Source organism: Oncorhynchus keta, chromosome 17, assembly GCF_023373465.1.
Source record: "Oncorhynchus keta strain PuntledgeMale-10-30-2019 chromosome 17, Oket_V2, whole genome shotgun sequence".
NCBI classification, from domain to species: Eukaryota; Metazoa; Chordata; class Actinopteri; order Salmoniformes; family Salmonidae; genus Oncorhynchus; species Oncorhynchus keta.
In genome coordinates this window covers 11,346,196-11,361,963 of record NC_068437.1, presented here as the reverse complement: position 1 = coordinate 11,361,963, position 15,768 = coordinate 11,346,196, and the positions used below count along the sequence as shown (strand labels likewise).

The 15,768-nt window shown below is 42.1% G+C and overlaps 3 protein-coding genes across 5 annotated transcripts in view; 1 reads left to right on the top strand and 2 right to left on the bottom strand.

The window, feature by feature from the left end:
• Window positions 1–11,130, bottom strand: part of swap70b (switching B cell complex subunit SWAP70b) — a 24,102-nt gene extending 12,972 nt beyond the window's left edge. Inside the window, exons 1-3 of one of the 2 annotated variants that reach the window (XM_035790634.2) lie at window positions 10,996–11,130; window positions 5,152–5,292; window positions 530–703 (exon numbers count right to left, since the gene is read on the bottom strand). In XM_035790634.2, the coding sequence (XP_035646527.1) occupies window positions 530–703; window positions 5,152–5,265 (288 nt within the window). In that variant the 5' untranslated portion in view covers window positions 5,266–5,292; window positions 10,996–11,130. Of the gene's footprint in view, window positions 1–529; window positions 704–5,151; window positions 5,293–10,206; window positions 10,348–10,995 lie in introns of those variants that run through there. The other variant, XM_035790633.2, reaches the window with a different exon arrangement.
• The window catches only part of c17h11orf16 (chromosome 17 C11orf16 homolog), a 27,342-nt gene continuing 21,904 nt past the window's right edge, over window positions 10,331–15,768 (top strand). The window contains exon 1 of the mRNA XM_035790629.1: window positions 10,331–10,471. Within this exon, the coding sequence (XP_035646522.1) occupies window positions 10,407–10,471 (65 nt within the window). The 5' untranslated portion in view covers window positions 10,331–10,406. The remainder of the gene's footprint in view (window positions 10,472–15,768) is intronic.
• The window catches only part of LOC118396428 (wee1-like protein kinase 1-B), a 12,890-nt gene continuing 9,410 nt past the window's right edge, over window positions 12,289–15,768 (bottom strand). For both annotated transcript variants that reach the window (XM_035790631.2, XM_035790632.2), the window contains exons 8-9: window positions 15,190–15,335; window positions 12,289–14,245 (exon numbers count right to left, since the gene is read on the bottom strand). In XM_035790631.2, coding sequence (XP_035646524.1) covers window positions 14,107–14,245; window positions 15,190–15,335 — 285 coding nt within the window. In that variant the 3' untranslated portion in view covers window positions 12,289–14,106. The remainder of the gene's footprint in view (window positions 14,246–15,189; window positions 15,336–15,768) is intronic.

Genomic DNA, 15,768 nt, shown 5'->3' with positions numbered 1-15,768 from the left:
GGAAATAATAATTTGTTCTCAACTGACCGGCCTATTTCAATTAAATTAATAAATAATAAAAAACAGGAAGTTGCTAACTTCCTTTTCTGTGAGAGCAGATTGGGAGTGGCGAGGGTGTTTCTCCAAAACGGTATGTAAAATGCAACCGTGGATCAGAACAATACTTCTTTTCCCATAACCCACTCCCTTCTTCTGTAGTCCACTGTGACAGGAGGTAGAGGTTTCATTGATGTGCACTACAGAGCACGAAAATAATGTTGTATCATGAGTTTGACTAATTAGCTTTACAACTGATGACTGATGTAGCTGGTAATGATCAACCCAGATTTTACACAAAGTGAGGTTTGTGTCGGGGCTAATTGTGCCAGCATCAGAGCCCTGGTCATGTTCATTAGGACACGCGCCGAAAATGTTTTAAAACATTTTGCAAAAGAAAACAGAAATGAGCGTTTATTGGACAGTGCCTGGCCGTTTCAGTCCTTTTTCTTCCATTGGGTGCCTAATGAACACGACCCCTGTCCAATCTTACCTCCTCAGTGACTATGGCCAGTGGGTATTTGTCTTCGGACAGGAAGTTGAAGATGCACCAGATCTTGAAGGCGTCTTCATCCGAGATGAGGAGGTGTGTCCTGTTGAGGTTCTTCCGAGCACACAGGGTCCAGCACATTCTGTTAAAGTCCTGCCGATTAAAGTTGTCCTGGACCTGAAATCAGGCAACATTTCTCAGTTCACTTGGATGGAGACAGACATTTTTCATGAGAAAAAACACAAATTAGACAATAGGCTGGTCCTGTACTCAGGACATCTTCAATGTTCTCTTCATGCCACACTATCATCAATTTAAAAGTCCAAAAATGGATCTTGGGTTGCCCCTTTAACTCAAATTCTACAACAGAAAGGGAGGAAAACCCTTGAAAACAGTACAATCAGTGCTGTAGAGGGGAAATGTTTTCTTCCAGCAGTGAATGAACATACACTGGCGTTTCCATGGGAACTCTTGGCAAGTGTTCTGCAGAATCATGTAGATTAGCAGCACCCACAGTGGCACTGGACTAGAAGACTGTTCTAACACAGGACAGACATCCTGACACCACATTCGCATTAACCTCAGCTCACTTAGCCGTTTATGCAGATGTAGGACTCATCTGCATAAACGGAGCAGTCATGCTAAAACACAACAGAGAGATGGGCCTGATATTGACGATCAGCCATGTAAAAATAGCAAGAGATAACCAGCAGATAAACAAAACAGCAGATAAACAGAGATGCTATCGAAATGCAAGCTGCATGTGTCTCATCATCATCATCATCATCAGGAGCCTGGACATCTTAAGGAGTGTTTAAAACATCCTCCTTAATGAATAGATGGACATATATCCAAAACAATGGCATACATTCATACATTTCTATCATTGTTGAGTAATCTGTTGGATAGTTTCACAGTAACACCAGTGAGGTTAGCAGATAGAGGCGGAGGGAGGAGCAGTAGAAAAGTTGTGAAAGTATGAACTAGCAGCTCTCACTCTTTGTCCTCACAATGTCATGTCATTGCTCGGCTCGTTCTCTCGCCGTACTAGCCGGTCCAGACTGAGGCAGTGGCTCCCTTTCCCTCTACCTCAATCCCTGCCATTCTCCCACTCTCTGCACATCAACAATGGGGGGCTTTGTCACGGCCCCTCCAGCACCCAGCGCTGCCTCTCCACTGCCGATACACGTGTTCATTAGTATTCTCTGCAGTGGAACATCCTAAGTGGTTTACAAACAGTCTTATCACTGTCCTTGGGTCCTCCAGGAGGCTGAGACATCCTATCATTAAATGATCACACCACACAGAGATGCCCGTTTATATACTGAAGTCAAAAGGGAAAAAAAGAGAGATGGAACAAATGTAATCGTGGAATTAAATGACAAAAAAAAGTACATCAAAAATATGATAGCGCCAATGGATTACTCGATCACGAAAGCTGGATCTGACTGATAAAGGGACAGAAGTTGAATCATCATACTAACTTCGCAAACAAAGCAGAATGACACGGGGAACAACGTCGTCAGCATACTATAAATACAGAATTATACAGAAGCAAGACATGAAATTAGGAAATAATTCTGCCACAGCAGCCTTAAAATGTTGAATAAAAGCCTTGAACTATTTGGGTGCTCTTGATGTTTGTGTAGCCTTGCTTTCTTTCATTCCCCTTCTGACATCAGTGCGCCCAATGAACAATGCATTCCAGGTTTCTACAGGGTTAGTCGACTAGAAGGAATGCTGTGCTCCACATAGTGAGCGACTGCAGAGGTCCACTTGGGAGAATGGGGAATTCTGTGGAACAGTCAGCGATGGACTTGATTGTCTCTCCGGCTGAGTCATGGTCATTGTCTGACAAGTGGAGTGAGTCAGTGAGGAAGAGCGTCACACACACACACACGACCTTTAGGGTGGAGTATCCCTGGGGAGTGGGGGCAGTGCCCCCAACCTGTGTGGTAGGGTCATAGCCACTTGGGTGGGTGAGGGGGTGGGGGGGGGGGGGGCTCTTGACATTTGTCTATGTCATACATTGGTTCCTGAAACCTTGTCTAAGTACTTGAGCAATGAGAACTTGAGGAAGTGACAGAAGAGAATATAGCGCTACATCGGATACGACGTAGATACAATGCTCATTGTATGTGGCAGGGCTTGCAGATGATAAAGGATTACATAGGTGTTCCTTTTGTCCAGGTGGGAAAGGGCAGTGTGGAGTGCAATTGAGATTGCGTCATTATGCGAATTGGAGTGGGTCTAGGGTTTCCGGCATGATGGCGTTGATGTGAGCCATGACCAGCTTTTCAAAGTACTTCATGGCTACCGACGTGAGCGCTACGGGGCAGAAATCATTTAGGCAGGTTACTATGGTGGTCTGTTTGAAACATGTTGGTATTACAGACTCGGTCAGGGGGAGGTTGAAAATGTCAGTGAAGACACATGCCAGTTGTTCCGCGTATGTTTTGAGTACACGTCCTGGTAATCCTTCTGGCCCGCGACTTTGTGAATGTTAACCTGTTTAAAAGTCTTGCTCACATCCACTACGGAGAACATGATCACACAGTCATCTAGAACAGGTGGTGCTCTCATGCATGCTTCAATGTTGCTTGCCTCGAAGCGAGCATAAAAGGAATTTAGCTTGTCTGGTAGGCTCGAGAGGCAGGGCTTCCCTTTGTAGTCCGTAATATTTTTCAAGCCCTGCCACATCCAACGAGCATCAAAGCCAGAGTAGTAGGATTCAATCTTAGTCCTGTATCGTCGCTTTGCCTGTTTGATGGATCGTCTGAGGGCATAGCGGGATTTCTTATAAGCGTCCAGATTAGTGGTGGCTGAATCATGTTATGGGAATGCTTGTAATCGTTAAGGACTAGGGTGTTTTTCCAGGATAAAAAAATAAAACTGCTTTCCACCAGATACCGGGAGATGAATTCACCTTTCTGCAGAACAATAACCTAAAACCCAAGGACAAATCTACACTGGAGTTGCTTACTAAGAAGACAATGAATGTTCCTGAGTGGCAGAGATAGATTTTGAAGCAGATTTAATTCAAAACTATGTCAAGACTTGAAAATGGATGTCTAACAATGATCAACAACTAATTTGACAGAGCTTGAAGAATTCTGAAAATAATAAATGGGCAAATCCAGGTGTGGAAAGCTGTTACAACGTTTCCCAGAGAGACTTATTTGTAATCGCTGCCAAAGGTGATTCTAACATGTCTCATGGGGTTGAATACATATCTATTCAAGAGGTTGCTCAGGCAAAAATCTAGTTTAGCTTTAAAAAACAAATACAAAAACAGATTTGAACACAAATATAAACACAAAATGTAAAAGGTGTTGGTTTCATGTTTCATGAGCTAAAATAAAAGATCACGGAAAATTCCCATCAGCACAAAAAGCTTCATTTGCTCAAATTTTCTGCACAAATATGTTTACGTCCCTGTTAATGAGCATTTCTCCTTTGCCAGTGAAGCTGATTAAACAGCATGAGAATTACACAGGTGCACCTTGTGCTGGGGACAATAAGAGGCCACTAAAATATGTGATTGTGTCACAACACAATGCCAAAGATGTCTCAAGTTTTGAGTGAGAGTGCAATTGGCATGTGTAACGGATGTGAAACGGCTAGCTTAGTTAGCGGTGTGCGCTAAATAGCGTTTCAATCGGTTACGTCACTTGCTCAGACCTTGAAGTAGTATTTCCCCTTGCTCTGCAAGGGCCGCGGCTTTTGTGGAGCGATGGGTAAAGATGCTTCGTGGATGACTGTTGTTGATGTGTGCAGAGGGTCCCTGGTTCGCGCCCGGGTATGGGCGAGGGGACGGTTTAAAAGTATACTGTTACATTGATGCTGTTGACCCGGATTACTGGTTGCTGCGGAAAAAGGAGGAAGGTCAAAAGGGGGGTGAGTGTAACGGATGTGAAACGGCTAGCTTAGTTAGCGGTGTGCGCTAAATAGCGTTTCTATCCGTTACGTCACTTGCTCTGAGACCTTGAAGTAGTATTTCCCCTTGCTCTGCAAGGGCCGCGGCTTTTGTGGAGCGATGGGTAACGATGCTTCGGGGGTGGCTGTTGTCGTTGTGTGCAGAAGGTCCCTGGTTCGCGCCCGGGTATGGGCGAGGGGACGGACGTAAAGTTGTACTGTTACACATGCTGCCTGCCAGCCCCTCCACATCCAGCTGATTCACCTGCGGGATCGTCCGCGGTGGTGCTGGGGAGTATTTCCGTCTATAATAAAGCCATGTGGGGAAAAACTAATTCTGATTGGCTGGGCCTGGCTCTCCAGTTGGTGGACCTGGCTCCCAAGTGGGTGGGCCTGGCTCCCAAGTGGGTGGGCCTATGCCCTCCCAGACCCACCCATGGATGTACCCTTGTGAAATCCATAGATTAGGGCCTAATTAATGTATTTCAATTAACTGAATTCCTTATATGAACTCTAACTCTTAGAAATGGTTGCATGTTGCATTTATATTTGTTCAGTATATTTGAATGTAATATCTTGTTGTTCTTGTTTGAAACTGTTCTTTACTTTGTCATGTATTTGTATGTTTTATGTAGACCCCAGGAAGAGTAGCTGCTGCATGTGCAATTGGTGATGAGGATCCTAATAAAACTACTATATGTGGGGCTCACCTTGTCCAAAATGAACTTGTTCAAGTAGGGCATATAGCCCTGTGTAGAGACGGGGCCTTCGTCGTCATCTTTGAAGTGCTCCTCAAGGGCCACTGGGTCATGGGGGATCCTCATCACAGTGCACAAGTTATGAGAGAGCACCTGCAATGGGTGAAAATTATTATTATTATTTTAAATTCATTTTGTCATTGTTTTGGTTGGGGGAGGGGTTTACAGGTACCATATACAACTATTATAAACATGAAGTAGTGAGTCTCCACCCCAAACTTCCCATCCCATCCCCTAGGCAACCAGAGAGAAAAAAACTCCCCATACAATTCCTTCCCCGTGGGCCTGAAAGCAAAGACATTTGTATACATGTATTACGCTTTATAGATTGTATGTGTTGGGCTGAGATTATTCTTTACAGAGTCAAGTTTTATTTGTCACTACTTATTAACATCTAAGAGCTGATAAATATATGTTCAATCCAGCAACAACGCTCAATTAACATGCCTCTCCCTCTACGTAGTGAGTCAGTTGAACACGTCGGTCACTGGAAGGGCTCTAGTCAACTACACCTGACCTCACTTGAGGCACTGATGGGCTGAGTAGAAAAGGAAACTATTGATTTATCCCATCAGAGTCTGTGACAGTGCCCTGAATGATTTCAGCACTAGGATACAAATACCTTTAAGTGCCCTTCTCACAAAGATAGTCCTCGACTTCGAATGTTCTGTATTATGCAAAAAAAAATTCTTACTTAAGATATACTGTACCAAACACCTTAATTCGATGACAAAAACATCTAAATTAATTACAAATTTCTTGCGTCACAGATTAATTGTGAGGAAGTCAAAAAGGCTTCCATGTCTACATTGTCTCATGCGGCACAAATATTAACCAAACGTGGAATCTGTCAGGAAACAGACCTCCAAGACTAAAATCTCGTTTTTCTAATTAGCAGCAGAAGAACAAAACGTGGCAATCGGCGTATTCAGTGGCTCTTTAATTACGGAGCATTTTCTAAAGTCAAACACACCACCTGCATCTGGACACGGACATTTTTAGACAATACATGTTTGGCAGAATCGAGAACGAAAATAGTACCATCATGTTAAGGTTGGTCTAATATTCTTTATGCTACACCAAACAGTACCTAACCTGTAAACTCCCAGTAACGGATAGCAAAAATCTTTGGTTAAATCCAATGTACTGTCTGAATGCTACGTCTCACTTGTCCTATGTTGCTCTGTGTGTGCTCACTGCTTATTGCTTGTCTGTATTGTAATTGTTTTTAATAACCTGCCCAGGGACTGCGGTTGAAAATTAGCCGGCTGGCTAAAACCGGCACTTTTACTGAAACGTTGATTTATGTGCACTGTCCCTGTAAAAATTTAAATTGGAGACAAAATATCCACAGGAAAGTATTGTTAACCCGATGTTAACCTTTCTGGTTATAACCATTTTCGGCAAGACAGAACCCGCAAAGGTGGTGGAGTGGAAATCTTTCCCAAGGAACACATTCATTGCTCGGTTGTCTCCACAAAGTCCGTCCCCAAATAATTTGATTTGCTGGTTTAAAGCATTAAACTTTTAAATAGCTCTTTGTTGACTTTTGCTAGGTGTTATCGTCCACCATCAGCACCGGCCTGTACCCTAAATGCCCTAAGCTCTCTCCTGGCCCTTTACACAAAGTCTGAATTTGTCCTGCTAGGTGACCTAAACTGGGACATGCTTAAACCACCTGACCAAGTCCAAAAGTAATGGGACTCCATAAATCTCTCAGATTCTCACCAATCCCACAAGGTATGACTCCAAACACATAGAACAGGCTACTCTTTTTGATGTTATCCTCACAAATAATCCTGACAGGTATCAGTCTGGTGTTTTCTGCAATGACAGTGATCACTGTTTTACAGCCTGTGGCGAAAGGCTCGGCACACGCATACTCAGGCTGACTTGCTCTCGTTCAGGCAAATGAGAAATAAGTGCACTCGGGCTATCCGGGCCAAAGTTACTTACTTTAAGGAGCAGTTCTCTCTATGTGGGTCTAATCCCAAGAAGTTCTAGAAAGCAGTTAAAAACAGAGAATAAACCCACCCCCTCACAGCTGCCCATGTCCCTTAATAATGTTGATCATGTGGTTGTTAATGACAAGGAGCACATGGCTGAGCTCTTTAAATCACCACTTAATTAAGTCAGGATTCCTATTTGACCCAGCCATGCCTCTTTGCCTGCCCAACATTTCATCATCTCCCACCCCTTCTAATGCGACGATCCCCGATGCTTCTCCCTCTTTTTCCCCTGCCCCGCTACAAAGTTTCTCCCTGCAGGCAGTCACTGAGTCCGTTGGTGCTAAAGGAGCTTCCTAAACCTGACCCCCCAAAAAAACATCTGGGTCTGATGGTTTAGACCCTTTCTTCTTTAAGGTTGCTGCCACCATCACCGCCAAGTCTGTCTCATGTCTGGGGAGGTTCCCATTGCTTGGAAGGCAGCCACGATGCATCCTTTATTTAAAGGGGAGAGATCAAGCTGATCCTAACTGTTGTAGGTCCATTTCTATTTTGCCCTGTTTATCAAAAGTGTTGGGAAAACTTGGCTTTCTTGATGTCTATAGTATTCTCTTACTGGAACCTTAAAAGGTACTAAATGATGTAACCATTTCCCTTGATTCTAAGCAATGTTGTGCAGCTATTTTTATTGACTTGGCCAAAGCGTTTGATACTGTAGACCATTCCAATCTAATGGGCTGGAATTTGAGCACCCAAGCTAACTGGCTAAAGTTGGCTAGTTTACTAGCTAGCTACTCCCAGAAACAAATGAGAGAACACCTCACTCTGACCATTTTACTCATCGTAGCAGAGCTGGTTAGGCTGTATACATGTTATCTAGAGTGTTCTTGATTAATTACTTTTTTTGCCTACATTTACTGACACTGGTCATATTCAAGGGTGTTGCACATTAGTAAGAGAGATATGCTAACTGGATAAAAGTCGTTCCAGTTATTGCTAGTTGACCAAATAACACCTGCATCTCTAACTGTGTATAGCCACCAAAAAATGATATGAGGGGAAATAGTCAGTCGCTCACCCATTCCTCCAATGGCATGACATCCTCCTAGCAGCTACCTAGCTATGTAGCTAATGTTAGGCTCCGGGTTTTTAGCTTGCTACATAAATATATTGTTTTTTTTTGTCTGTTTTTGTCCAGAATATTGAGTCATTGAAAGTGAAACAGTGCATCCCAAATGGAGGCAGCAAAAATGTACCAAGCCAGCTGTGATTTACAACCTGTGTGCAATATTTTTTGGACTACCAAGAAATGTATTGGTGAATTATATTAATCGTGCATTGAACTGTATCCATCTATTGCGCCAACAATGCCTTAGTGTACGTCATGGAACGTTGAGTCAAATAAAACCTATTTTTAAAACCTCTAATAAAGTTTGTTTTGTAGCATAAATTGGGAATTTGATATTTATGACTGATATGATTGTTTCATATCTGCTACGTAATTAAAACACTGTCAGTTCCACTTTAATTAGGTCACCGGTTACTTTGTGTGCTTAAACATGAAGAAAAAAACACTGCAATAGGAAGTAATAGTTGTACATTTCACTTGGGAAATGCTTAATTGTTGTGTTTTTGTATTATTATTATTATGTCTGAGTTTACGGACTGCTTATCCTTTAACTTTAACATCATGCAGTGTGACTGCCGTCTTTCCATCGGCCCTACGCAGTGGCGTATTGGTGCCTGGAGAAGTGGATATGCCAAAAGGTTCCCAAACAGCCCGCCCAGCGAAAGAAAGGCACCCCTTGTGGAAAATGGTTTACAAGTTTTCCAATAGATTATTAATATTTTCACTCTCAAAATCACACTTTTTAAAATAGAAAAAATACCAAAATGTGACGGTCTAAGTCTACAACAATGCTTAACCCACATCAATCTGATTGGGTGGGCGGGCATCTGTCCACCCAGGCCCATCCATGTCTACGCCACTCATGCATACATCCCATGATGACAATTGCGCATCACAAATAGCCTACTAACCAACACTTTGGACTAAAAACTTGTATAATACCTAGTTTGCATACCCATTGTTGCCTTAGTTAGCATTTACTGGTAGATATAAGTTGAAACGTATTTCCTATCCTACCAGCTACCAATGTTATTTTTCTGTGAGCTGCTCTATGCCAAAACCAGTTGAGCGCTGCATGCACACTCTTGCTGCCTGCTAATGATTTTCTGCTAAAACTAGGCAGTGTGCGCAGCGCGCATGATAATTACAATCGCAAACTACTTTGTGCATGTCTCTATTGTGCTACATAATTGATTCATCGTATACCCCCATTACTTTACTTTGATACACATCAGTAGGTATTACAAAGTGGGTATAGGGTTTATACCTGCATATACCCTCCACTACACCACTGGCCCTTTGTGTTATACAAAAAGTGTACTCTCCTTCACGAGTACGACGCTATTACGGTTGATGTCACACACTGAACCCCGAAAGGTTCGCCACTGAGCAAACATGTCTACAATATATATAAAGGCTACTGTATTAATGTTTCAAGAAAGGAGTGTGTATATTTGGCCGGTTTCCAGTAGTACAACACTGATTTCCTGTGTTTATTTTGTCTCTAAAGTATTTCGACCAGCTAGCTGAAGGACAGACCACGCAGACAACCGATAAGAGTACATTTAAATGTAACCTCATTCTACATTCTAGCTTGTAAGGAACATTTACACGATTTGGCAGGCATTCGTTTCAGGCTGTATATAGGCTACCAATTAATTGTGTATTACAGCCTGATTAAGCAGACTACCACCGGATCTGAGCTGTAACAGACTGGCAAATTATTTAGGCGAAAATTAAATAATCCCAAACTCATCCTCTACGACTAGTAAAAGGGTCCGTCCAAAATCAGATGGCCTTCACTTTGATACCAACTTCACTGTTCAGGACGAGTTTCCTGCTTGAGCATGTCAACATTGTTAAGTCAAATAAAGAAAACGACGTGCCTGGGTTTGTTTGACAAAAACACAGTATTTAAATATACTTCCATACCTTTAACTGCGACTTGGACACTTTCCCGCTTTTGTCCACGTCCAACGCTGTGAAAGCATGCCATATTGACTTTAAAAGTTCGTCCCGTAGTGCCATTGCGCTTGCTACTTGGTTGACTGCCGCAGTTAGTATATGGGAAAGTTGATCATACTGGGACACAACGAGACAGTCAGTCACCTGACAAGCTCCACAGCAATGTCATGAAAATGCTTGCTTGTAGCACCGCTCAGCGCCGAGGGAGAGCGCAAACGTTTCTTCTTCTTCGGTGAGTTTTCACCGCGGCTGGCATCCAATATTTAACATTACCGACCCAAACTGAACTATAGTATAAATCCATTACACTTTGTGATACAACATGGGAAACAGGAAACATTTTAATATATAACCAATTAACCCGACACTCATTAAATCGCAACACCTTACTTCACTACTTTAATAACCCTATCCAGCCCAGCCCAGCATATGTATCAGAGTCAGGTCTTTTGCGGGCATTTTAAAGTTTGTTTCTAGTATTAGGCATCACGGAGTTAAGGATGAATTGTTATAAAACGCTTCATATTATCTGGTTACTTAATTATTTATTTAAAAAAATTATGCTAACCATTTTCCCTTTTCTTTATGAAAGGGTATGGCATACCCTCACTCAATTTGAGCCCTGGTTTTAACCAAGCTATGAAGACTGCATGGTAACAGTATTGGAGGATTTGGCTATACTGACATATACTGGCTATGCTGACAATTACATCTATATGGATAACATAATTGCGTCTGTTAAACAGGTATGCCTACCTCTTTTTTTCACATGAAGAAATACGCTCCCTCTTGTTAGTGAAGTCAAATAAAAATGAAGACAATTGTTGAAATTAATTACTTTCAGGACCATTTTGATTAGGCCGCAGCCGTTCCAAAGCTGGTGTCTGCCCGTTGGCCTTTTCACTCGAGTTTCTCTTGCACTCTCTCTCCACATTAATTTTATTGAATCTTTATTTAACTAGGCAAGTCAGTTACGAACACATTCTTATTTTCAATGACTGCCTATGAACAGTGGGTTAACTGCCTTGTTCAGGGACCGAACGACAGATTTGTACCTTGTCAGCTCGGGGATTCGAACTAGCAGCTTTCGGTTACTGGCCCAACGCTCTAACCACTAGGCTACCTGCCGCCCAATTAATAAGATAATGCTTTAAAAAAAGTGTCTCTTTGACATTGTAATATATTTGGTCTATGGGCTTCATAAAACACACAGGGCATTACTCTTATTACCATAGGCTACATCATTTATATTAAATGAATTGGATGGAGCGTTGATGGCGCGCCCCAGCGTCGGGTCTCTCCAAAAGACCATTGAAAGACCATTGGAGAGGCACGCTGGCCATGGACAAGCTAAATATTTTGTGCACTGCTTATCATAGGGCCGCGTGAGCGCTCATCTATAGCCCTAATGCCACAGGGTGTTGTTGGAGAAGCGTCTTGGACAGTTTAGCTCGGGACATTTTTCATTTCAGAACTACTAGTCGAATAAGACATGGGAGATGACGAATTATGGCAGCGATTTATTTATAGTCTAATACACTTTAAACAAATAGCCAAACCATAAACTGCAGACATTACTAGTGCCTCCCCCGGAGTCAAACCAACAAAAAAAGAAAATGAAACAGCCAATTCTTCATAGCTGCAAGCAAGTCGCAAGTTAACGCTACAGGGGGGGGGGGCACACAACACCGGTACCGCATACACCCACTACTTATTTTTGCCAGGACTCTGTACCAGACCATGCCTTACTTTAACCCCTGACTAAAGTTATAAAACATGCATTTTTAATCTTCTAATTGCGTTGGTAACCAGTTTATAATAGCAATAAGGCACCTCAGTCGTTTGTGGTATTAAAACAGCATTCAAGCCCGTGTCTATTCAACAAGCCATGTCGTGCTTAAGAACAGCCCTTACCCATGGCCATATACCACACCTCCACAGACCTTATCAATAGGCAAGACCATAACTTACCCTTTTCCTGTCCATGGTTTTATAGTACTTAAGGGGCATACACAGGTTTATGTAATATAAAGTGAGATGATTGAAGAATGCGTTTGATAAGAATTTATTAAAATAAAACAGGCTATAAGTAATACCCTTTAGCAATATTAAACAGGCTCCTTGCAGTGACAGTAAAATAAGAAGGCAATTCATCACAAAACAGGTGAACCTACAGAACAATGATTGTTTTAATGCAACACAGGCAGGGTTGGCGGCTATAAATGTACCAGTTGTAATATTGGCATTGAAAGTAAAACATTTTTTAAAACAGGTTTGATACACACACTTTTCTTACATGTATTGCATGATCCATTTAGACTCAGAAGAGAAAAAAGTGAACATTTCTTCAAAAGTATATAATTATGGTACACAAAATATGATCACCTTAATAACAATGATTTAAAACTACCCCAATTGGAAAACAAAAATCCATCAACCCCCTTGAACACAGACAAACATGAATAGCAGCAGGTTGTGTGTGGCAAGTTCCCCCGTTGCCTTCAAAGTGCTCTTAATTAAAAGCGTGGTCAGATCCAGACCCTCGGATGGCTGACATCAGGCAGTAAGGTGCGCACATCTGTGGTCTGCTACATTCACACACTGAGAAGGGCTTATCTGTGCCCCTCTCCAACAAAGAGCCAGACTGGGCTTTCAAGGAAGTGCAGGGACTACAGTGGAGAGCCTTGCCAATCTACTTAGACTTGGGGCTGACAAAGAATAGGTACAGTCCACCACCAGGATTATTGGTAATTTGATTGAAAGGGCCAAGTCTTCCTACAGAACTGACTGTTTGACAACGACAAAGTCTCAGAGTTGGACAAGAAAGGCCCACCCACAACATTGAGACAGGGTAAAGTCCCCTGGGACCATTGGAAATGAGGCCCATTTGGCTGTACAGTGGTCACCAACCGGGCGAACGACTGGTCGATCTCAAAGGCATTCCTAGTAGAGCGCCAAACATTTCTGTAAAAAAAAAAAAAAACTATAAAGCCCTGCGTTCCTATTTTTTTTATTTGTTTTGCGCTGTTGGCAGTAGGTGCACTTGATTCAGCAGCCATAGAGCCGGGAAGGCGACGTGTTCCCATGTGTGAGAGGTAGAACTCCGCCTACCCGGCAGGCCCAGAGAACAAATCAACAGCACCTATAGGCCTACCGCTGGCCAAGCAGATAGCCCAGATCACTGTCTGCCATTTCATCGAACCATACTGTAAAAATAAACCTTGAACGCACACCAAAGTTGATACTGTGAGATTTCTGAAGTTCTAAAACCATGACTAGAGAGAACGAATACATCAGATCTGTTGTTTCTATGTTTAAGTTGTTATTCAGCACCGTCAACACTTTGTTCCACATTTTTATAAACCATAAAATGCACGTTCTCCCTACTTCCATTCATGCTGCAATGAACGAGTGCAGCAAAGTGTTCTGATAAGCTTGCCAAATTTACAGCTTGTCTATTACCAGCATGATGATATACCACATTTAAAAATATAATTTCTAAAATGGTCTGAGAACATTGGCAGGGCAATTCAAGCATAACCAATTTGCAGTGATAATGAATTGGGCCTATAGACTACTGCACAAACCTCATTGTTACAGAACTGTTTTCAATTGGTTAATGTTGCACAGGCTTAATACGTTTTTTAGTTAAAAAATAAATTAAATTAAAAATAATAATACATCTGCACAGAAAATCGCAGCTTGCAATTTTGACCCAGAAAAGGTTGGTGACCACTGCCTTAAGTAGAATCCTTGCCACTTTTATCGAACAGAATACGTAGTCGGAAACTCAAGATATTTGTTTTCAGTCCATGATCCAGCACCATTATTGCTCCCCACTCAGGGGGATCTGTGTTTGAGTCAGTCTCAGTAAATGTTCAGGCTCATTGAGCGGTTCATCTTCTTGCCGACAAGTCTGGAGGTTTTGGGGTTGGACTGGACAGTGGAGTGGGTCAGAACTTTCTCCTCAGCTGCAGTTTTGTCAATCTGGGCCTTCTTCAGCTCCCTGGGGAAAGCAATGTAGAACAGTTAGACAAACCCTGAATTAGGGATGCACATTTTTGTCAATTCTGCTGCAGACTAACCGACCCTCATTAACCGGTAAAAACATTTTCCAAACAGTAAAATTAGGTGACAAACAGAAAATACTATGCATGCATACAAGGAACTGACATGTTTCATTAAAGAGTTTAATGGAAACATGCAACAATAGAAAACCCATCGTCTTACATTCAAAAGTCTATATAGCCTATTATTGAACATGCAACTCCAGTAATGAAGCAGCTAATATAACTTCATTTTCAAACATTTGCCAAAATGCAATTAGCGAGAAAACACTGTTTTAAACAATTCCCCTAATGTGAGTTGTGTTAGAAACTTAGGAGGGGGAATCCAATAGCAACAACTAGGATGGGTTGCTAATATGACTAGGATTGTGCCTTTGGCTTCTGGACAACGAGAAAAAGTTGATATGAAAGCCAATAGAACAGGAGAGAAATGCTGCTTAATGGCACGAGGAAGTCTTTATAAAATAATTCCCTCCACGTTGCTTTGGTTGGATTTTGCCTAGGCTACTACGAAGCAAGGTAAGACACGCCTCATTATTTGAAGTAAAGTAAACCGTTCAGGTTTAAAACAATTATACTGCCTCAAGCTCTTACCGGTGGTGGGTGACACGCTGATAGCCTGCCTACCACTGACTATAGCCTATACACTCGAATGGAAAGCGCACTTTAATTATGAGTCGCGATTAAGAAATATAAAATATTAGCTATTTTTAAATATCGTGGCTATTTCCGCACTTCAAACTTGCCTCTGTATGCCGATGTAAAAGCAAGAGCAAAAAAAGAGCTAACCACTGCCTTTAGTGTGTTGACAAAAATAGCAACCTTCCAGGAAAAACATTATGCTACACAGTCGATCGTTGTTTCAGTGCCATTCTGTACTTACTTCTGAAGCTGGGCGTTCTTGGACTTCTCTGCGTCGAGTTCCACACGGAGCAGGTCGGCACTCATTCTAGCTGCCGTCAACAGCACCGGGTGCTTTATGAGGTCAAAGGTGGACGGCCGCCTGGCGGGGTCAGGGTGGATCATCAGCTGCAGGGTGAAGGAGAAAAAAAAGAAGATGAGTACTAGCTAGCAATAATGAATAGGCTAACACAATCCAAGGGATGTTTGAGAGCACAGTTCAAATAAATAAAATTGTTATCCCATGCACCGAATACGACAGGTGTAGACTTGAACGTGAATGCTTACTTCAAATTAACTATATCCCTTTCAATATCACACAGCTTCATCAGTTTGTCTTACACAAGGACAGTGAGCACCACTGAAGGGCAGTGGTACAGAAGTGTATAGGTAGAGAACGAATTATGTGGATTTTTTTTGGGCTGATACCAATAGCGATTTCCGGGGGTCAAGGACGCCGATATTTTATATCATTACATTTGAAGATTTTAATGACAACATTTCCCATGTATACAAGAAACATGGCTGTTCTGTGACTTTACTATTACACTTAGCCATCAGT